At 43.1% G+C, this 24,083-nt stretch overlaps 1 protein-coding gene across 1 annotated transcript in view; it reads right to left on the bottom strand.

Annotated features, from left to right (window-relative positions):
* LOC139917449 (zinc finger E-box-binding homeobox 1-like) overlaps positions 1-19,112 on the bottom strand; it is a 73,311-nt gene extending 54,199 nt beyond the window's left edge. The window contains exon 1 of the mRNA XM_071906574.2: positions 19,052-19,112. Coding sequence (XP_071762675.1) covers positions 19,052-19,109 — 58 coding nt within the window. The 5' untranslated portion in view covers positions 19,110-19,112. The remainder of the gene's footprint in view (positions 1-19,051) is intronic.
* Positions 19,113-24,083: the final 4,971 nt, after the last annotated feature.

Below are 24,083 nucleotides of genomic sequence, written 5' to 3'. Positions count from 1 at the left end.
AGAGCACACAAACGCACTGCTGTCATGTCAAAACCGCTGTGGGATAACACCGCTCACCCCGGCAGCCTGGGCAAACTGAGGTCAACTGTAAGGTAATATCAAAATGAAATGTTAGCTTTACAGTTCGGCTAGTGCCAGCTTCCTCAACAAGGTGATTAGCTTAGATACAACCTTAGATATAAGCTCAGATACTCAGATACAAGATGTAGGTTCCTTAACAAGTTACTAGCAGTCATGACTGGTTACTTAAATATGGATATATATCACATATTTCTGATGTAGTAATCCATATTTAGGTACTGACTGCAAGAAACATCTGTGAGTAAATGCAGTAACAATTGTTTACATTTTATTTCATTGCTTTATTGCTTTTGCATTTTTAACTATTTTACATTCTGTTTGTGTGTTTATATGCTATTCATCTTTTTGCCTGCTGAATCCTATTACTTTTATGGCTGTAATGACCTAATTTCCCATAGAGATCAGTAAAGTCAAGATATTTTAAAGGTCCGATTTCATTGGAATTCAAATTTTACTCTATTTATATACATATATAATCAAAGATGTTTAATGAAGTTTTCAAGAATCCATCCTTTTTTTTACTAACTCCAGTAAACGCATTACAACTGGACTTGGTCTTGATTGGCTCCCTCACTAAAGAATTACTGAAATCTGTCCAGTCAGGCCAGTCTGCAGCATTTGAACTGGAAAGCCTCCAACTCAGCAGGTTTACCTCATTTGAATTAGAGGAGCTGCTGCTGTCGACCAATCAGGGTCCAGTATTGTGAGGACTTAGTCTTCAGTCTCATTCAATTTAACTAACTCGATTCAACTTTTAACTTAACTACATTTATTTGCAAAACATCACGAAAAACATTATTCTTATACTGAGCTGTACTAGATTTGAAAACAAAATCATCAACACTGAACAATATGGGACCTTTAAACAAAAGCCTTGGACAGAATACAAAGGTGTATTAACAACCTGAAATTGTAATAATTCACCTGTGTAACTGTGGAATCACAACTTCCTAACAGTTTGCCCTGGGTAACTCAAGAGCACGCCACCTAGCACAGATTCAGCCCTTATGAATGGACCTAAATAGCCACTAGCCTGGCTAATTTCATATCCAGAACACAGATGGAGAACGGACAGAGCTATTCCTTCCGCGCAGTCTCCCCCTCCCTTCCCCATTAGCTATCACTCCATATCCACATCCAGCAGGCTGCTTCACACCCACCGTCCCGCTTACATCATGTTACTCAATCAGACCACTGTACTTTTGGCAGGGAGGAGCACTGACAGAGCAAACCCCCCAACCTACTGTATGTCAGGAGTTGGCAGCGGCGCGGCAGCAGCCATGCCGAGCTCGGCGGGCGGCAGCCTGGCACGCAGCCCCGGTTGGCACGGCGGTTCTGTCCCCGCTAAATGAAGACCATCCACCGCCGTCTGGACGCCGGGCGGCCAGCGAGCTCACTTTGAACGCCTGTCTATGAGGGGAGCATCAAGCTGGGAGACGGGACTTTGCCCGGGTACCAGAAAGCTGGCAGAGTGGTGGGAAGGCTTCGTACTTGGGTGGCACACAACCAGAACGAGGCAACGATCTCCATATGCTCGCAGCCGTTAGATTAAAAGCTCAACTGAACCTCTGGGGTGGTTGGAGGCACCGCTACAAGCGCGACATTGTCAAAGAACATTACCTCGTTACTGAGCTGCGCTGTGTTTGGTGTAAATTCAAAGCTTTGGTCCTCGCAGCACGATCTGGGCCCGCTTCCCAAAAAGAGTCTTAGATGATCTTTGGTCTGTTAGCTTACAGTAAAGATTTTCTAAGCAATGAGATGAAACACAGTCCTGTTTGGTGCAGTCAAAAAACTTGCTACACCTAGTTTGTGCCGTTCTTATTCTTAATCTCTTACTGCAGCCAAACCTCTGGCACAGGAAAGGCTAAGCAGGCCAAGAGGAAATCATCCTTATATAGAATGTAAAAATACTATCCTGTTTGGAGAGCATAATGAGATGCTAACCTACTTTTCCTTCACAGGTGTGATTAGGGACAACATCAAAAAGCAACTCAACGTTCTTCTATGCGTGGCAGCCAATAAAGACAAAAGCATAATCCTAAGCCTGCTGGCGTACAAAGCAAACCCCCCAGATGTATAGGCAGCCTGTGAGTGTATGTGTGTATGTGCTTATGTGTGTGTGTGTGTGGGTGTGCGTGTGTGTGTGTGTGTGTGTCTGTTTACCCAGTCACACAATGCAGGGAGGTGGGGAAGGAAAACACAGGGACAGGCAGGACCTTCCGAACGGAGTTTAGCAAAATGTCAGGCACGTTCGGATCGCCGGTCGACTGAAATGTCACACAGGCAGCGCAGCAGACAGGCTGGACTGAGACACACTGCTGAGGTGTATCGGCACAAGGTCAATGCCAAACAAACATTTATAATTCTAACACCTTATGGCAACAAATTTGCTTAATTTGCTACAACAGTTGAGGGAATAAACTCTGGAATAGCTTGGCCTGCAAGACGCATTTTTTCAGCGATGTTGTTTTTTCTATCAAACACCATTAAATTTGATGCTTCCAAGGGTGTGAGAGTGTGTGTGTGTGTGTGTGTGTGTGTGTGTGTGTGTGTGTGTTTTGGCCCAGGGTAAAAGTCTCAAATGAACATGTGTGTGGCTATGGACATCACACATTATACCCTTTGGAGAAGGATCCACTTTTAAAAATAACTCAAAAGGAACCAGCTATGGCCAAGTCGAGTCAAATTATTTCATGAAGTGCTTTTAAGAAAACAGGTTGGTCACAAAGTGCTTCACAGAGGATATAAATACAGATAAAAAAAACAACAAAAATATTTCAAATTTGAAGTCATGAGGCCAAAGCTTGAGTGTGTGTGTTTGTGTGTGTGTGTGTGTGTGTGTGTGTGTGTGCTCTGCTTGGATTTGGACCATAGACCAGGTTTCTCTATAAAGAGGCTCTGGACAGGGTATAAGCTTTCCTCCCCTGAAGTGTGTTATAATATAATTGTGCTGAAGGGCTTCATGCTCGCGCCACAGGAGGAGAGTTTTATATCGAAGCCTGCCTGCTGTAACGGTGTCAGGTGGTATTTATGAGACGTTTCATGGGGCTGAAGCCCAGACACACCTGCTATGCTACACACACTCCCACACACACCAACACACCAACACACATATACAAGCTCAGGCCCCAAATCTAGGAGTTTGTGATGCTTGTGTGCTTGTTCCCTCTTGTTTTTAGCTATTGTTTTTACCTGTATTCATGTTGTTTGTTGCTCTGTAAAGCTTGATGAACCTGTTAAGAGCACTTCATAAATAAACTTGTCTTGCTATGGGGAGAGTGGGAGAGGAAGGAGAGGAAGGAGAGGAAGGAGGTTGGTGAGGCAGGGAAGGTTGACAGTTTTGCCAAGGAGCACATGTGCCAATGAATTGAAAATTTTAAACTAAAGAAAGAAAATTTCAGAGCACATCCTATGAAAATATTTCCAAATATCTATCCCGACTTAGTTTCACATACGCACCCTTTTTCAATTATCCAAGAAACACTCATTTCAAACAATTAAAGAATAGAATCACACCTATTTGTCATGTTTTTGTAGTGCACACACAGCCATATGGAACAACAGACAGTAGACTGCACATGTACATAGACTCTATTTTTTTGAGCATATGCTGCAAAAATCGTACCACTGGTGAACTCTGGGTGAGGGGTGAAAAGATTGTGGTTAGAAGGTGAAAACTACAGTTCATTCGCTGCCAGGCAAGATGCAAAGACTGCAGATGAACGCCTGCTCTCTCAATTCACCGCCGAGGCTTAACCAGACTCTGTCAGAGGCAAAGCGACCGGTGACTAATGAGCCTCTCTCTACACCGGCTTACTACAGGTTGGTGAGATTAACTCCAGAGTGTGTGAGCTCACATTAAGATGCCTGGTGCATGAGACCAGAGGGGAAAACAAACGGCCTTGATGAAACCCAGTTGAGATGTAAAAGCTACAGCCTCAGAGCTGCACCTGTGCCAATTCTCCTACACTGATAACCCAAAAAAGGTAAACTGTAGCTTTAGCCAGGCTGTTACTTTGGTTTCATACTTGTTGTCAGGGCAGGAAATTAACTTTTTTGTCCACGACTGCACTGGCTGGCGGTTTCCAAAACTCAACAGCTAAGGCGAAGTAGGGGTTGGACTGATCTGGGTTTTTGTAGGCCGATACCAATATTTTTAGACTGAGGTCACTGATAGCTGAGATTTTGCGCCACTATTCAATATCTTTAAATGTTATCGTAACATTTAAAATCTATAAGTACAAGTATGCAATGTTTTCCCCCATCATTTTATTCTAATGAGGGTGGAAAATCCTCTGAAACAGCATTCAGACCATCATGGGACACTAAAACTCTCCACTGAAACCGAGACTAATGAAATTCCTTTAGTGTTAGCAGCTCTTCACTGGTAGGGGAAAGTCTGGGACACATTAGGCCTTTAAATGAAGAATTAATTTACAAAAAATGTAATGAATAACAAAAATGTGCAAAGAAAAAAAATGTCACTGGAGGTTTTTATGTAGCTGTGGTCAGGGAGGAACCTCCATCATATCAGCAGTGGACGGCATGACCGGCCGATATCCAATATTTAATAAAAGGCCGATATTGATAAATATTGCCAATCAGCTTTATCAGCCTAATTTCAAGTGTTAATCAGACAATCTGGTTTTTCAAATTGACCTCCAGATAATGGTTGGTCACCAGTCATAAAGGTTGGTAGTGTCAGACAGACTTCGCATTTGGCTGTGGGAGGTATCAGTTTCCTATCCTGTCAATAAACCATAAAGATAAACTCTAACTTATTCAGGCTGTTTCTGTGGTTTGATATTTGATGTTTACCGGCTGATAGTTCACAGAGCTGAGTGGAGATGACAGTTTACCTTGGCAGGTGTGAAGATAACGCGGTTTCTCCTCTACATTCACTCAGCAGTGGTGCGCCACTACTGCAAAGAAAGCTACCACCACTGCAAGAGAAAATACGTCATTAACAGAACTTTTTTTGTCATAATTAAATAAACAAATAAGAGCAGTTTTACAACAATAAGGCCACAAAATGACTCCCGACCACCACTGCTCCAAAACAATTAAAGAGGAAACACTAAGGACACCCAGCAAACCCTGTCACTCACATCCTGCCTTAACAGACACCCCTCCTCCTTGGCTGCAAACACACACACACACACACACACACACACAGGCACGCATTTACTTATTGTTGATAACTTCTACTTCTGTCTCTTCACACTTTGACACTCTTAACAGCAAGGCTTCACAGCTAGAGAGGTGTGGTGATGCAAACGGCTGTGTGAATAGTAGCTTTAGCGTTCTCTCACACACACACGCACACACACACACACACACGCACACAGTTGAAGATGCCCCGGCCTTTGCCCATTACAGTAAGATTTCCTCAGAGAAGGTAGAGGGAGCCAAAATCCCACTGAGACGCAGCAGCACAAACACAGAAACAAGACAGTGAGGAAGCCTGTTGAGTCGTGCTCCACATCCCTCGCAGCCTAAGCAGCTGACACATCAGCAATCACGCTGCAGTGGCACCGCCGATTGCCAAAACCGCTTTGATCGACAAAAATCCGCCAAAGTGGATAAGCAACGGATGGTATTCTCGGCGGCGGCAGAGGAACAAGTGTGTTCCGTATCCTGAGCGCTCAGCAGGAAGAGAAAAACAAAGAATAACAACAGAGGGCAAGTCTCCAGGGAAGCAAAGTGGGAATGTGAACATATAAAAATACAAAAAAAATGAAGGAATATGGTAAAATTTGATGAAGGACTTGTGCCTTGACAGTGTTAGTGCCATGCTCTACCCATCGAACTACATAGGGGAACTGAACGCCCTAAACCTAGCGGTGTTGGTGCCACGCTCTGCCCACTGAGGTATAAAAAAACCCACCAATGATCGAGTTGTGTGTCCAATTATTGAAATTCCTGTAGAAACAAATATGAAAAATCACTTCCCTGGTACATATCCAGGGGAATGATCTAAGCCAGAGCCATATCGCTTAGGTTCAGCTCCAGTCAACTAGCAGCTGAGGTTGTCGTAGCTCAACAGGCAAAAGCATGAATTACATACTGATGAGGTTATGGGAGGTTCAGATCCGGCCCATGACCTGTGTCTTAAGTCTTTGCTATCTCTCTTAAGTGTGCTGTTTTGTAAAGCAGCAATGCCTTGAAGCGATAATCCTCGAGATCCTCTTTTTTTGTTTTTTTATTTTGCAGACATCTTTGGTGCTAAGCGCTCATTTCTGTGGTGTTTCTGCACTGCACTTCCCAGAGATCACCTGTCAATCAAACCGTACGGGCGGGACTGTGACGTCTTTTTCCGTGGCAGAGGATTTTTCCCGGGAAACGCCACGTGTTTAGAACAGCAAATGTAAAAGCTTTCATGAACCGCGTATAGGTTGAATCACTATTGTGTTATATGAACCGGCGATAGAGAACCAAACGGACATTTGTACATACAAAAAGCTTGCGAATTACTACTTCAAGCACCTGCAGACTCCCTGCCAAGCACCACAGTGAGGCGGCGATGCGGTTATTGTCACCGCCCTGGTGCAAACGTGTTGCTTCATGCCTACAGCTAATCAAAAACCAGGCACCCTCCTCGCTCAGCAGCCGCCTCAATTACAACAGCATCACCTCCGGCTCTGCCGTCGCTCCATCCATCCAGTCTCGGTGTAATTCATCAGCGCTGGGTGGCCTCCATTAGCACTCCTCCGCAGGGACAGGCCAGCCTCTAAAGCACAGCACTCAGGGAGCACACAGCGGCCCCGCACTTTACCCTAACAGCTTCATCAACACCAGATCCCTAGAGCCAGACACACACATACACACACACACTCACAAACACACACACACACAACCTCTGGGGGGCCCAATTAGCAGCCATCACCTGTAATTCAATAACAACAACACCCTCTCTCCCTCTCTTTCACTCAGCCTCTCCCTCAATTGTGTATTCGCTTGCACGATTTAAAAAGGATGACTCTTAATGTCCTTTTCCATCAGCGAAATGGCGATGGCATTGTTTACAACTAAAATCCAAATCTACTTTATTAAGGGAGTCGAATAGACCTGCATATATTGTGTCTTCCCCTCTCATTCTTCTTCCTGCTGGCGGCCTCTTTTACAAGCATCATGCATCAACCCATCGGCCCCATGCACTGTAAATCAGTCCCACGGGACAGAGGATGGAGGGGAGAGAGACAAAGAGACAGAGAGAGAGAGAGAGACTCCACATTACACATCACTACTCTAATCCAATCCTCTATTGCCTCTCAACCTGTTCTCAACCGTCTCTCCATCCTGCAAGGTGGGACAGGGAGAGAGAGAGACAGTCGCTCCGTTTCCATCCAACTGTGAAACGAATTTGTGAAATATCACAATAAATAAAATGCTGTGTAATTCTGTGTATTTCCATCAGCTGGGTTGAAGGAAATAAATAGGCTTCCTGAATATTAAAGGAAAAGCGCCCCCTCGGATACTATTTCAGTGTTAGATCAATTTGTGATGATTAATGCATTCCAGGAGTTGGGCTATTTTGTGATGAAGTGTTGTAATTCACTGTCTTGGTGAACCCACTTTCCCTCAACCTGCCTCATCTACTTCTACTTAAGTTAGTGATTTCCTACATTTCCCAGAATGACTTGCGACAAAACCCAGGGAAAGGTTGTGAACTTGTTGCTTTCAATCAAATCAATGAAGTCTTCCAATGTTTTAGATCGCTGAAAAATGTTCTGCTATCAAACTCCATTGTAGCTGCACTGGAAATAAATACGAAAAAATAAACCACCAAACAACAATGCAAGGTACTTTGCTAATAGCTGTTTTTTAAAGTGTTTTAGTTGGATTTTTCCCTTAAAAAACACATCCACAAGAAAAATGGAAACAGTCCTTTACGTTGGCCATGTGGTTTTATCTGAAGACAGAAACAAAGAAATGCACTTGACAATATTCTACCGCATGGTCATACAGCCACAAGACTTTAAAAGTTAGAAACAACATGAACCATCCGCCGAGTGAATCATGCCAAGCCTACATCATTATTTATTGGACAAAATCTGTTTCCACCTCTGTTTGTCGCATAGTTTCTTTATCATCAAAAAACGTTTCTGCTTCAAGCAAGTGTAAAACCTTTTTTTGCGACATCAAGGAAATTTTTTATCAAATTTAGCCGGTCCGATTTGGCTTTTCTCATTTGATGCACCATCATTTGCATAAAAACACTCGCATGGAAAGCCCAGCCTGGAGTGTGAGAGAGGATAAAGTTCAAATCAGTCCACTCTGCTTCTAATCTAATTCTCTGCTCCAACCCAACCTGTCCTCCTCTGTTCCTGCTGGGTCTCTGGGGCGTCTTTAGGGAGGCCAGGCCCCTCCTAACCCACCTGTCCACAGGCTCATGATTTATGTCCACTGGGACCACTGGGGCTGCTGGGAGGTCGCCTCCGCCTCTCCTTTGTCTCTTCAGGCTGGGTATTATATATTTTATTTTATTTTTGTATATAACCTCTATTTAATTAGGTACACACAAAAAAAAGGAGGTTTCTTCAGGGGTTCTTTGGTTATGGGTGTGGCATTATTTAGAAGTATATTATTTGTTAAAATTATAAACTGGTAAATCAGAATAAATAACCCAGTGTGGTCATTTTAATACTGGTGGTTTGCAGCATTTCATACATTCTAAAAGGATTGTTTACAGTACAATATACTGTAGGTCCTATAGACCCATTTGAGCATGACACCATTGACAACCTTTCAAAATGGGTTCTTTATAGTACCAACAAAGCATATGCTATGGTACAGGGCTAAAGAACCATTTTCTGGTACTATCTAGAACCCTTTTTGTAAGAGTGTAGTCCTGTTTGAGAAAGCACACTGCAAAAACAAGTCAATTAATCTAGCGTTGAGTCTTAAAATCTTATTTTTCTTAAAACAAGTGAAAAGATCTGCCACTGGGGTGACCTAAACCCTAACCCTAACCCTTTTAATTTGTTTCCAATATAAATAAACTTAACAAAACTTTTCTTGAATTAAGTGTCTTGATATTAGTGGAGCGATGTGCCTTGTTTCACAATATTGACATTTGTTTCTAGAAAACCCCTAAAAAAGTGAAACTGCAGTATTATCTCACCGCCGCTGGCAGACTTTTTCACTTAAGAAAATAAGACTCTACGACTGAATATGAGACTAAATGACTTGTTAAAATGGAAGGGGGTTTTTTTCAGCATAGTATCACAACAAACATAAAGGTCCTTTTCTACTGTTTGTTTCTTTACTTTCCACTGTTTTTCATTCTATTCTAATTCCACTTCATTATTCCGCTGTGCCGCCCCTCTCAGCTCTGCCCACGTGTTTTTCCCTTTCAGTTCTCGTACACCGGTATCTTCTGGGTTTACCTTCGAGATGTGTCCCAATTTAAATGAAAATGAATCAAAGCGAGTAGCCTATCACAGGCCGGCGGCATTCCACTTCAGTGACCACCGAGCGCGGGATTACGGCTCGACTCGGTCCCTCCTGTACGGGATTCATTCCTGCGGCTCGGCGGCGGGCCCGGAGGCGGGGAGGAGGCGGCGGTGGCGGCGGCGGCTTTGGGCCGCGATTTCACTGATTTCCTGCGAGCCGGAGGAGCCGAGGGCCTCTGTTCTGCTGCTCAGACGCCAGGAGGGAGAGAGAATGGAGGATGGCAGGATATGCAAATTCTGCCACCGCCAAAAGAGAGGGAGAGGAGTTTCCCACCGGCTGAGTGTGAAAGAGTGCTCCCCCTCTCCCACACACACACACGCATACACACACACAGACAAGAACACACTCTGAATGGGACCCTTTCTTTTGACACACACAACCCACACAAGCACACACACTTGCAAACGCACACGCATAAACACAAACAAGTGCATACACACATACTCACACACATATCCCCATACCCACATGCACATACAACACACACACACACACTCTCACTCACACGGTGTGAAGTAGGAGGCTGGTCAGCAGCGGTAGAAGTAACTGGGTCCTTTCTCCGCAGGCTGTCTTTCACAGCTAATCCTTGGTTAGCAACACAATGGATTAAATTTTTAGCTGTTCGCTGCTGGGAGAGCCTCTCGACTACCTGAATATTCAGGTGGCTGAAAGGGTGCGATGAGAGGCAACAGAAGAGCCGGTTATTCCTGGAAATAGGTTCAACAAGAAAAGCGGTGATAAGAGTTTGGTGTTTCCTTGCGGCGGGGGAGGGGGGGGGGGGGGGTATTTTAGTTTTGGTTCCACGTTTGTCTCTGTGTTAGTCCATGGTATGCTTTTAGTGTAAGCCGCAGTGTGACAACTTTATCATGATAACAACGGCGATTCTGAACTTCAGGATTACACTTCTATTGCACTTGTATTTCTAGAGGGAGATTTTGGCTAAATTATAGTCTTACTTTATAAAAATAAAAATTCTTTCTCCCTCTCTTTTCAACTCTTAATTCCTCTCCAGGCACATCTCTATCATCTGTTACATCTGTTATCAGGGCGTTGCAGCTCTGACCCTTTGACCTCCTTAAGGCCACAGTATACTGTGCTGCAGAAACTAATTCCGGCAGGTTTGTACGGATAAAATGACACGTTTGCGAGAAAAACGAACCATCACATTGGGATTGGGCACAGGACTAGTCGAATTCTTCTCACACCAGCCATCACTGCGTAACTGTCTGCAATTAGTCAAAAATATCACGTGATTGGTTGTGTCGCCTTGTGGCAAAGCATCTCCATTTCCTTTTCCGGGTGCCTTTGTTTCCATCTCCATGCTAACATCTCACGGTCAACTCTTTTAAAATGAATTGTTTTGAGGCTCGGCTTGCTGAGTACGTTAGAGGATTTCTTCTTCTTCTTCACCTTTATGATCAAACGGTTTCTAAATCCTCATATTCCCTCAGCCGCCTGTCGCTGTTTGTTGTGTTTTAGTTGTTGTTCTTTGAGTTTTATTTCCGGGTTTTCCTCACTTACGGTTACCTCTTTAATCTGCATGTGCCCCCACTGGCATGGAGCGTAAAAATAAACGAACAATACGAAGCCGCAGTGAGTATACACAAATTCATATCCGGTGCCATGTTTGACTATTTTGGGAGAGTTCGACTTTGCTTACTGGTGGTTGCCTGTAATGTTGGTGTCGTAGGAATTTAAGCTTACTCTGCTGTTGCACTCACTGCAAGTCGCTCTGGATGAGAACATCTAAATGACTAAATCGCACAAAAATGTAAACCAACAGTGTAAGGAAACTGTCCAATCCTCTATCCAGTCCTTTCGTCTCTAAAACACAAGAGCCAAGCAACAGACAGAAATACAGACCCTTCGACAAGAAAGTCTGGGTTCAGCTCCCTGCTGAAGTGCCGCTGAGCAAGACACTGAATTCCTACCAGCTCCAGGGCTGCTGACCATGACCTCTGACCTTTGACCTCCCTGTGGAGGGGGTGGGGCCAGAGGAAAGAGAATTTCCCTACAGTATTAGATTAATAAAATTCCCTTCAGCAAGTAGGTACATTTAAATCAACAGTTGGTGACACATATAGGAGACATATTGATAACTTACAGAGTTTCACAGCCCACACATGTTTCAAGTATATTTAGACTCCACAGGATGATACTTGCCTGTAAGCAGCAGCAGCAGCAGCAGCAGGCTACATGACACAGACAATCAGTTGCTCTCAGTTTCATTTTAAATCAGATGGCACTAATTCATTTCCCTTTCATCTTGAGTAAGAAGTTAGATGTTACGATACTCTCGTGTTGAGTGTTCATGAGTGTTTAGTGTTGCAGGGGCAAATCGCACCTGCGTGAGAACAGCGAGGGCTGCGTTAGGTTCATTTTGTTAGTCATTTTGTCTCCAACCTCTCCTCGGAGTTTGCCTTTGTCATACATTTATTGTACTTGGCGAATAAAACGATTCTGAGTGCGACTGCTTTGTTTGGCGCAGCCTTCCTCAGTAGCTTTCCCAAACACATAGATACTGAACGTCAACTGTTGTCATGTGTATATGTAGAGTGATTTATTCTCTATGTTTTCCACTGCTCATCATTTATTTCATGCATCTCATTCTGTTCAGTAAACTTCCTCATGCTGCTCTGGATCACTGCACTAATGTCCACTCTGCTACAGCTGCAGCCATACTGCATGCCACAAGACTCCAATGCCATTTAGTAATAGAATATTGAATAATGAATGTATATACCACCGAGACAAATTCCTGTATAGCGCGTGACGAATAAAGTGATCCTGATTCTGATCGCTTTATCTGATGTAACCTATCATCCATGCAGAAACGCTGTACAAGTCAGGCGTTGAAGTGTATATTGCTAAAATGTGTTTTGATGTTGAGGATGCGTATTTCTCAGGCTCTACTGAGTCATCTGCCCCGACTTTCCACGCCTGATCTGTCAAGGTGCCGTTATCGGCTGGCATCATCCAACTGCAACACAGCAGCAACGGCGGGAAACCGGTGATTTAGCCCCCACAGGCCGGTATTAACGCATGTAAATCCAAACAAGCAGGGCTGTGTTGTAATGCAAAGCCCAGAGGAAAGCAGCAGTTTCCACCTTCACACTAATGCACATACATAGACACTCTCTCTCCCCCTCTCTCTCTCTCTCTCTCTCTCTCACACACACACACACACTCACTACCCAATTAGTCACAGCAGCAGCATCAGTAGCCCTAACGCACCTCCCCCTCTGGACCATAAAAGGCGATGGGAGGGGTTTATGCTGACTTGCTAAAGACATCCTGTAGTGCTTTGTCATTCCTCAGGCCCATTTGTGCAAGGGAAACAGCACACACACACACACACACACACACAGCCTCAGGCTCTTCAGCCAAGGAGAAAGTAACATGCATGACCAATGGGCCTGGATCAATTAACAGCTATTGTTGACCACAACCACTTCTAATATCGCTCAGGACCATTTCCCTATGACAATACCATTTCCCAAATAGACTACAAAGACGGAAATCTGTGTTAATATTAACATTACACTAAAATAATGTGAAAATGTAATGTAAAAGGTAAAGAAAAATTACCATTCTTCCATATGACAGTGGTTATCTCAACCAGCATGCAAAAATGCAGTAAAAAGTCAAAAGTAGGTGACACAGTTAGGAGATCAAACAGTTGGATTTTGTGTAATTGCATTTTCAACATGCAATTACACAGCAGTAGACAGACATGTGTACCTTTTGGTAATCGCTTTGACTGATCTAATGTGTGAACCAGGAAGAGCCCAGCCTAAGGTAAAGGCCAATTTGCTACAAATAAATAGTTAATACTCCTCCGCTGACAGCAGGACACCCACATGACTCCTCTGCTCTGTAGGACAGCGGTTGTAGCCGGAGCGCCTTAGGGTGAGCTCAAGAGTGTCAGGAAATGGTTCAAATATAAAGAAAACAGAGGCCTAACAAAACATGCTGCATCATTTATAGTCAACCTACTTTTTCCTCGAAGTGGGCCTTGTTGCTCAATATTTTCACGTCACTCTTAATTACGGGATCACACTTGGTTAATGTGGTAGCACAGTGTGTTTTTTAGTGTTTTTGAGCCTCGCCAGAGTGGTGCACAGAATATCGTCCCACACAGTAAACTGCACAGCCTGACTACAAGCACCAGCAGCAGCGACACCGGAGGCCCTTGGTTATTTAAAGGAATACACCGATTTCTTTTATAAGCTCTATTAATGAGCCATGGTGCTTATGAGACGATGCAGAGCTTGCTTGTACCTTAAGCTAGGCACTAAGGCTTCAGCATGTACAGAAATAAGCTGAATAAATACCGGGCCACACAGAGGTGAAGCTGTTACCTCTGCATCAAACAACAGTAAGTTGACCAAGGAGCTTACTGCCAAACAGACACAGTATAACTTTCAACTAATAATCTGGGACATTTTCATATGCTGCTCTCTGTCTCCGATTGCTATAACACAACAGTGATTCAACCTATACCCACTTCATCAAAGCTTTCATATTTGCTGTTTCAGACACTACACATGTACGTCTTTTCCGGGCAAAAAGCAGTATCAGTTCTTCTCCTGTATTCACTCAGCGATGATGCAGCACCACACCAAGAATACCACCACCACCGCCGCTGCTGCTGGTGAAAACGCTGAATCAGAAGAGCAATTCAATTTAACCAAATGTACCTCTGAAACATAAATAAGTGCAGCCCTGAGGTTTGTGATAAAGTATGCAAGCAACAGCATTTTCACCACTGCAGCCCGCACTAGAACCATAACCGGGACCAAAACAAGGACGGATGTGGAACCAAAACTAAAATTGCCACCCCTCCCACCGTCCCACCGCCCACCTCCCCGAGCACCGCTTCTCCATAAAATCCCAGAGGAAACGCTGACAGAGCCGGTGAAGGCCGAGCCCCGGCTGGCTTGTATAAGAAGTCCAAGCCTGGGAGTAGGCTGCTGTGTTTATCCTGTCAAGGTATGTTAACACCAGACTGCATTCCTGTAGTCCCTAAATTGCAGTGTTAGATTACAGCCCGGCTGAGAGTGCGCTCATACACACACACACACACACACACACACATACACAGAGTACTGTAAAGCAAGGCGAAGGGTGTTGGATGACGAAGCCGTGACAAAAGCGGCAGCAGCAACAGGCAGTGTGTGTGGAAGGCCGACACCTGCCATTTGCAGTAGTGTCAGGCTGGAGACCTGCAGACGTCCAGCACGTGGCGGGGGCCCAAAACAACCAGCTGGTGAAGGTTACAGTTAGGTTTAGGTTTAAAAAAATAAATCTTTACACTTTCTCCTCAGCTCTTATCTGTTTACCGAGCACTTCTCTATCATGCATGATTATTCTAGGGACACAGAAATACCTGTTTCATCTACTGTCTTCCTGCTGTGGTGTCGACTCTTGTGTTCCTAGCTACTGGCCGCTTGTAATGCTGGTGATGAAGTAATTTAAGCTTATTCTACTGTTGCACTCACTGCAAGTCGCTCCAGATAAGATAAAAATGCCCACAGTGTAAAATGTACATGGGTGGCAAAGGTTAACGAGCTGGGTAAGGGTAAAGTAAAGGTTAGGGCTAGCGTTAGCGTTAGCCTTTCCGGCCAGTCGGGGGTCTCTGCAGGCCGACAGCTAGATGACACTCGTCACTTGCTCAGCTTTTATACCGACATGTTTACAGCTGCTGCCTGGTGGGGAATCATTTCTGAACCTGACAGAGGAGGAGAGCAAGGCCTACTGTCTGTCAACTGTCACCAACGCTCTGCACATTCACACAGAGCGTGTCTGGAGCGGTTTGTACAAACTGTGGAGCGTTTACTCCTTCAGTTTGGTTTGTTTGGCCAGGGGAGAGCGCCGTTCGAACTCGGGCGGCGCCGAATAACGGCACAGACACGCCTGAAGATACAGGTGTCAGTCCTCTTCCAAGCAAAATGCGGTGCGGTTCATTAGGAGTGATAATGTAATCCGAACCATCTATGTGAAATGGCCAGAAAACACAAGGGTTTATGGGTATAAGGAGCCTGATGTTGACATCTGATAGCCAGCAGTTACTCATCCTCGGAAAGTCTAGCATAACAAAGTGAAACAAGGGCAAACCACAGTCTGGACTGATGCTGACAGGGACAGGTTTGTTTTGACTCCCCTCTCCTCCAAAATCTCTTAACCTGGTCGGCCGACAGTCTACCAAAACACTGTGAACCTAAACAGACAAAATGCAAACATGCAACAAAATAATCCCTTATTTCCACTATGGTTTGGACCAAAGAAAACAAACTGTAGGTGTGATTGCATACTTTAACATATACACATACTGTATATTGTCTAAAGATGCAGAATACATATTAGGCCATAAACCACAGTCATCACTTTTTCATAATATAGATTCCTGTATCTAAGGTGCTGTAATGTGGGGGCGACTGTAAAAACTTGGGGACTACTTTGTCTTATGACGATGGTGATGATGATGCAGAAGACATATTTAGTTCATAATGCATAATAATGACTATTACACAAGCTTGAGCAAAGCTCTAGTGCACGTCAGGAAAAGGAGGGAGGCTCCTAAGAGATGCGGCATGTTTAAGACATTTGCATCCATAATGATTGAGAACATTAAAACCTGTGCAGTGAAATGCATGCAAGTTCGCTAAAGGAATATGAGCTTTTATCAATAATGCAGAGACAGGGATGTAGTTGAGGGTAAACCCACCTAAAGTCAGTTTACCACCTTTTTATTTGTGGACTTTTTTTTAGCCTGATGTAGCTTCACAGTCACATCATAGTCAGTAGTATATGCAGATATGGAAATATACAGCAAAAATGAATGATTGTCTAAAAATATAGTTGATTTTAGTTTAGATTGGTGGTTGTTTGCTGATGATGATCACAGGTTGGAGTGTCAAATAAAATACTAATATTTGGCATATAATATAAAATTCAAAGGAGTGAACATAAAAAATGAGCAGTCTGTGTTCTGTAAATGAAAGTGAGCAGACTGAAAATTAATCCAAATACATGTTTCATTATAAACAGGACAAAATAGACCCAAAAAAAAGGAAGGATGCAGATGAGTTTCACTTGCACTGGCCAGAAGCGGTGCGCACTGAATCACGGCACCTTTTGCCATCTTGATTGTGCGCCCCGTCACACGGGCTGGGACGCGCTCCTTCCACATTATAAGCTCATTCAACCCTAAAATGTTAGGGGACGAAACAAAGGGAGGCGCACGGGAATATTCCCATCGAGTATTTCTACCTTCTGCCGTGGCGATATTAAGAGGAAATGGTTTAAATGCACCTTTATAGGTGTTGCATCACCTTGCGTACCTGGCTGTCTCCGGTCCAGAAAAAAGCAGCAACCCCGCCTTCACTGCAGTAATGGTACTGACCGCCATTCCCCTCCACACATCGCTCAGGAAATTGTATAACAAATTAATGCAACACAATAGATGGAAGCGGGAGGTTTCACGGTGAGCCCTAAGCACTATTATTGCACATGGATAGGAATAACAGACGAATAACCACCTTATGCACCGCTCATTTTCCGGGCAGAGACACAGAGCTGCAGGCTGCACTCGACTAAACGAGGCTACTAGCACTCAATCGTCACATAATAATATAAAAGGAGCCGGATAAAACATGCACAAGTGGGTCAAAAATGCGTAGAGATGAGATAAATCCCGCGAGAATGAAGGGAGACAAACATCCACGGAAAGCTGGCACGCACGGTGGAAAACTACAAAATCATCTCTACCTGCACAAGTTGACATTTGGAGTCGTTTTCCTGGCTCCTAGCGAGACGTCCAGCCTTATAAAACGACGACCAGGTCCTGTTCCGTAATGGTGAAGAGCCGCAGGTGTTATTTCTGTTTATTTCTAGGCCATTTGTCAGCCCCGTTATCCGCGTTCAGGTAAACATGATGATGATGGCTCCTGTACGGACGCACCGAGTCACCGTCGTGTCGTCAGCAGGAGAAAAAAAGGTGCTTTCCAGCCCCTCGGCTCTCTCTCACACACACGCCTCATAACGGTGTCTATAAATATATATTTATATATAGGTTTTCTTTTTTTATTGGCTGTTACGGTGAAAGTGGGGGAGAGTACAGGTAAGAAACCATCCAATGAGAGACTCGCTCCAAACAGCCGTCGAAATTTAAAGTTAAGACGACAACCAAAACTTAAGTTTTTTTTTATATATATATATCTTCCAGTTAATAGCTTTTTATGGTATTCCAAAAATAATACTCATAAAGTTTCTAATAAATCTGTGAAAAATACCTCACCCCTTATGAAAAAGAACTGTGATTCTATAATAAATTTTAGAAGGATACTATACAAATATCATAGAAAACGCCCTATAGGTGATATTATCGGATTATTACACAAATATTATCGTGTTACCACAGCAGATAAAAATACCAGAAAGTATAATAAGATCACTTCAAAGTCAATACTGAGTACTACAGACACACTACGAGTCCCGATTATAGGAATGTTAAAGTGAGCTAAATTCCTCTCATGCCTATTCTGTTTCTGAACTCTCACAGAAAAATTAATTCCTTATAAAGCCCACGCCGCAGCAAAAAGCAACATTTCTTCCCGGCATTGCTTGCATTACCCAGAAACTAGACCTAACGTTACAGGTGTAAATAACACTCCAGTATTATGCAATAAGTGCAAAAAAAACACACCGAATAAGGAGAACAAATGAATAAAATCATAAGGAAATAGACGCATTCATGCAAAGCAATAGCCCAATCTTCTTCTCGGGAATAAACAACATAATTTCCACTCTTACCTTACCGAGGAAACATGTGGTGTTGCAGTGTAGCAGGGAGGGGTGAAGTGGAGATAAAATAAACATCCCATCTCTTTGCCATCACCACAGCAGCAGTAAGCCAACCAAAGCGCACGAAAAAATCCCAGGCTTTCGCCATAACAACCCGATTCATCATCCGGTTATTAAAACAACGAGCTAAAGTTGACTTATTATGAAAAACAGTGTGAAAATGCATCGTCCGGCCGGGTGGGCAGCAAGTTAGCACAACTAACCCTGCAACCTCGCCCAATTTTATCCCACCTACAACTGGATAAACTGCGTTGAACGGGCCACGTTGTTATGTGAAAGCCCTGCAACCTGCCGCCAAGTGTTATTGTGGGTGGAAAAGTGGTGGAAAAGTGCATAAAAGAAGAGGGGAAAAGTGTGAGAAACTAAAAAAAAAATCAAAAATCAAGCGCTCCCCGGCGTATTCTAACAGCGTATGGACGGATAACGGTTCACTCCGGCAGCCCCATGTACCGCTAGGCGGAGAGAGAGAAGCCAGCCAGGTATAACGGTACACCACACTGGGATATGAACCCACTAATACTCCCTAAAACTCCCTAAAACCTGCTACAACATAGTCCCAAAAAGTCGTCAGGCGGAGTTTACCGAGTGGAAACCTCGTCGTCCGCCCGGCCGGGTCGATTCCCGACGGTTTCGCAGGAGTTTGACTTACCGCTGTTCCTCCTCGGGTTCGCCTGCTTTCTGCGCTTACACCTGGGGCCATCCGCCATGATCCTCTCGCTGTGTCTGAAACGCAGCCGCCGGAGAGTCACCTCCTCCTCCTCCTCCTCCTCCTCCTCTCTCCTCCTCCTCACCCCTGCTCACCCTCCCTTTCCACTCCTCCCTCCCCTGTCCGCTTTACGACATCACCTTCCCCAAACACCTGGTTTGCGACACACTGGCCGCGTTTACGGCATCACCTTCTCGAACACCTCAGCACATGGCCCCTCCTACTGGCCGCACATGGCTTTCCACAGGCCCTGACAGTCAGGCTTGGTTTAATAACCAAGCCTGACTGTCACCTCCTGCATTGTAGGATCGGACCCTAGACTCCCAATTTCTCTGCTCCTCCCTGCCAAAACAAGAGAAAAAAAAGTGAATAACAAGGTGCTGCTCAACAGGTAGAGATCTAGTTTGACAGGCAGTGATATAACGGTAAATAAATATGTGAATAAATATGACCTCCAGTCCTTGATCATCATGAGGAGGGATGTAATGGAGGATAAACTGTCAGTGCCAACCTCTTCATTTATGTAATAGAGTTTACCCAACCTTTTTAGACTCACATAAATTTATGATGTCACTTTATAATACAGTATATATCATGGTAACTAGTATGTAACTGATGTAGGTTATATGAGAATAGGGCCGTTTAAGGGTAAAAGCATAAATTCATGTTTTGTTTTTTTAAATATATATAATTGATTTTTGGTTATATTGGTGGTCGTTTGTCTTATATTATGTTAGTTATACCCACCTTTTAATTTACCACTACATCACTCATAATAATCACAACAAACATAAACAAAAAAAATCAATTGTATTTTCAAAAAAGCATTAATGTATGCTTTCCCCCTTAAAATCACCTATCTTTATATGACTGATAACAGTTTGATACTATTTACAATGATGTATACTGTGAATCTGTGTAATAAAGATTTATTTATAATCTATATAGTCTAAAAAAAAAAAAAAAAGCAGGTAAACTCTATTCTGCAATTAAACAGGTGGCTAAATTGAGTCTAGGTGGGTTTATGCTCCCTGCTGACAGGTGGCATGACTTTATAATCAGGCAAATCAAGAACATGTGGATTTGTTGACAATTTTTTTTTTTTTTTTTTTTTTTTTCGCCTGGTCAGAGTGGGAGGGGAAGTCCTCACATGAGTGAATTAACCCTTTAAATGGTGAACTGTAGCTGCAGCTGAAGTGTTCATTTCCAAATCATTATATATGCATTTTGTGGATCACTTGAAGTTCATTATTATCAGTTCCAGTATCTCTAAAATATAGAGGAATGCAAAAGTGTTATCAACAGAAGACTTGTTTCCTGCTATAATTTAAAAAGTCCCAGTTTGTTCTAATTTTGTACTATCAATAATTTTGTTTGAAAAGGTTCCACATTTTTCACATGGTTGACGTGTCTAATTTTTGATCAAAGCTGTTCAATACATAATTGTGTCATAACAGTTTAATAAAATGCCTATTCAGGCTAAATGGGCTCTCAGTGTAATTGTAAATTATGAATGGAAAAACCATGACCCATAAATGATCACTTGCTTTTGTTTTGACCCGCTTGGAGTAACAAATAGGAGAGTTTACTGTATTGATGCTAGGAATAAATATACTATTTATCACATCAATGTATTGTAGTTTAATAAAGGCACACAGAAGAGTCTAAGTATGAAAATGATTTAATCAGTGATCTACAGAGGAGATAAAAGCATCTGCTAAAGAGTAAACTAGTATCAACAAAATGAAGAAAGAACATACAATTTATAGAGACAGAAGGAGCGAGGAGCTTAGCTGAGTGTTCAGATTGTAATGTAATGTAATTATAACTACAGGAGATAGTGTCAGGTAAGCTGTCAATCACAGAACAGTGTAATAAATGGATTTTCAGATGCTTTCCTATGATTATCTAAACATTCTGGCACTCACTGCATTGTCCTGTGTGCCAAATTCCACCTATATGTGTCTCCACACAGTGTAAAACAATTATTCGCTCATACAATTTGACCCAGATGTCAAATATATATTTTGCAGGTTTCATATTTTTTACTGGATTTGAAGGTTTACATGAATTTTTATAGGCAGAGGAAGTTTTGTGAATCTCGGTCCAGTGACGCCCATTCAAGACCCATCAATGTGAAAAATGTGAGGTCATCCACCTGAACATAACATAATTTCTAAATTCATGTAAGTTTTTGAAGATGCAATGATTTCTTCCAACAGCAGTGATATGTTATAATATTATCGATGAAAATATGAGTTTACAAACGGAACATATATATTTCATGAACTTCGCTGCTTTGGTAATATTGTTTTCAACATTCATGCCAATAAAGCTCATTAAATTGAAATTGAATTGATACAGAATAATTCAACAAGCGAAGCACTTTTGACTTCCTCTCTTGTGGACTGCTCTCTTCCTTCAGCTACCTCCAGTCAGATAATGAGATAAAACGTAAAGCAACCATGCAGGCAGTCATGGGGTTTCTCTGTGATCTGATAGGTCACCTCAGTGCAGAGAGAGTAGCCCCGCCCCTTCCTGCTCTCCCAGTTAGCAGAGCCAAGCCAGTCTAGGCCACAGGGTTTTGTATTAGTGCAACAGCTTCAGACTTACCTCACCTAACCCTACACATAGATCACTACCTGTTTATTTACATTTGGAACATTTTAGGCATTAGGCTGACCCTCTTATCCACAGTGACTTGCAATCAGTGCAACAGTAGAATAAACCTAAATTCTTAGATCAGCAACATTTCTAGCAATCAGAGCCACACTGCACTGAATAGATCCAACAAATATTATTCTGTGCTTAGATGAGCATGGATGCTAGAGAAAACAAGGTAAAGACTTAAGAGCTGAAGCAGCAGTGGACAGTTAAGCCCAGAGATACAGGCCCAGATATAGAGCACAGGTTTGGGCCGCCTCCTCAGCAGGGACAGAAGTTCAATGACAGTTCATAGCAGGTCAGGGCAGCGGCCTTTGCGGTCCTGTCGAGCTATTCTTGTACCTGCCGATGATCAGGTTTCCAGCTCAGACAGCGCCGGACACACCAGGTGCTGCCGAACGCTGTGAGCCTCTCACAGTCGGCGAGCCTCCTTCTCCAGATGCCTCTACACTGTCCTGGGGAACGGGGAATGAAATTAGACTGGGCAGGCGTGGTAGGGGGGAGGGAAGGCCATAGAGATAATGTGTTGTTCAAAGGTGCTTCAGTGTTGATGTGCTGCAGTCGGCCGCTTGACTCAACAATGTCCTCAGGAGTGAGCTTAGATTGTGTAGGTTTTTGTGCAGGAGGAAAATGTGGATATATGCAACCTAATCTCATACAATTACGTGAAATGAACATGACTTGTTAACACCAAATTATGTGTTGGTGGAACGTAAAATGTTAAAATTCCGTTTTCTGTTTTCCATTTTCCATTGGACGAATGCGTTTGCCTCCAATTCTGGTGACCGGAGTTCAATGCCCAGCGTCTACAAAGGAAATTTCTACCATGAGTGAAATTGAAATTTTTAGCTGCAGTTTTACTTATTTAACTATGACCAAAGCCTTTCCCTAACCTTAACCAAGTTGTTTTAGTTGCCTAAGCATAACCTCAACCCAAACCGTAACCAAAGTTGTTGTACTTGCCAAAACTTAACCATTAGTCAACCTTTAGCTGAAAATGCCGTGTCCAATTCGTGCTTTTGTCACAGAATCCAATCCGTGGTGGAGGAACATAATTTTCACATAATTTGTGCACGTAAATCTGCGTTTCAGAGTTTGTGCTCATTCCGTGACTTTTTATGAGATCATGTTCATATGTGCAGTGCAAAAGCGTTTTATTGTTGATGTGCAGCTGCAGTAGGCCACTTATCACTTACAACGGAGTCCTGATGAATGAAAGTACGCTGTGTGTTGGGAGAGGAAAAGATGTAGATTCATGCACTGTACAAAAGTGCTTCATTGGTGATGCGCTGCAGCAGGCAGCTTATCAGTCCAAGCAGCCACAGACCACACATTATTTAATAAAAACAGATGCAACACAATCAACATGCAAGGCGTGTTTGGTGCATGTGTCACCTGGGGGATGGTGTGTGTGGCATGTCACATGAATACCAATATTAATTTAGTTTGCTTGCTTTTCTCTCTTTTCTTTTTGTCTTACTGATGGCATTGTCTTTCATTTTCATGTTTTTCATTGCAAAATACCTCAAATTGCATTTACTTGTATGAAATGTGCTATATTAATAAAGGTTGAACGAGGTTTAAACGCTGTATGTTGTCTGTGTCACTGTGTTTAAAAATGCAATTAAAAAAAGAAATGCCATTGTCCCTCTTCCCCTCAGCATCCCAACACATATACACAATGACATTTACTGTGCATACCATGTGTCTTCATCATTACATCATCATCATAGTAAGCTGATCTGCACAATCAGCTTGAACACCCCCCCTTCTCCCTTCTCTGCATCAGTAATGTCTTAATTGAATCTCCCACTGGCAGCATGAGGAGCTGGTGAGTCCTGTCCTATCCAGGGAGTCCTGCTCCATAACATCACAACATCCCAACAGGCAACCACTGTCCTGCTGCCTGGGAAGTGGAAGAGGAAATGGATGTCATTATGCAAATGCTAATTTGGTACTGAAAGGAATACAGAGCTCAGAGGACTTGTTTTCCCTCAGTGAAGTCATTCATATTTATATTGAGAAATCCTCCTCAATGAGAAACCAGCCAATGGACTTAGAGTATTTGGCCTTTGTAGAAGAGGTGTCCCCTCAGGCTAAATACCTATTCATTCCTTCCTCAGTGGTTTGTTTTATTGTGGTTCAGGTAGGGATTCTACTGTGGACCTTATAGAGCTACACAGGGAATTGAACCCTTAACCCTAGCTCAGCTTACAGCAGTGAGGCATTTGTTTATGTGAAGAACAAAAATGGACTTATGCCGGAAGATTAGCCTACACAGCCCAGCTATGTTGTATTACTTTATCATAAA

Source organism: Centroberyx gerrardi, chromosome 13 (genome assembly GCF_048128805.1).
Source record: "Centroberyx gerrardi isolate f3 chromosome 13, fCenGer3.hap1.cur.20231027, whole genome shotgun sequence".
Taxonomy (NCBI): Eukaryota; Metazoa; Chordata; class Actinopteri; order Beryciformes; family Berycidae; genus Centroberyx; species Centroberyx gerrardi.
Note: the sequence above shows the minus strand (reverse complement) of the source record. Positions and strands in the feature narration are given on the sequence as shown.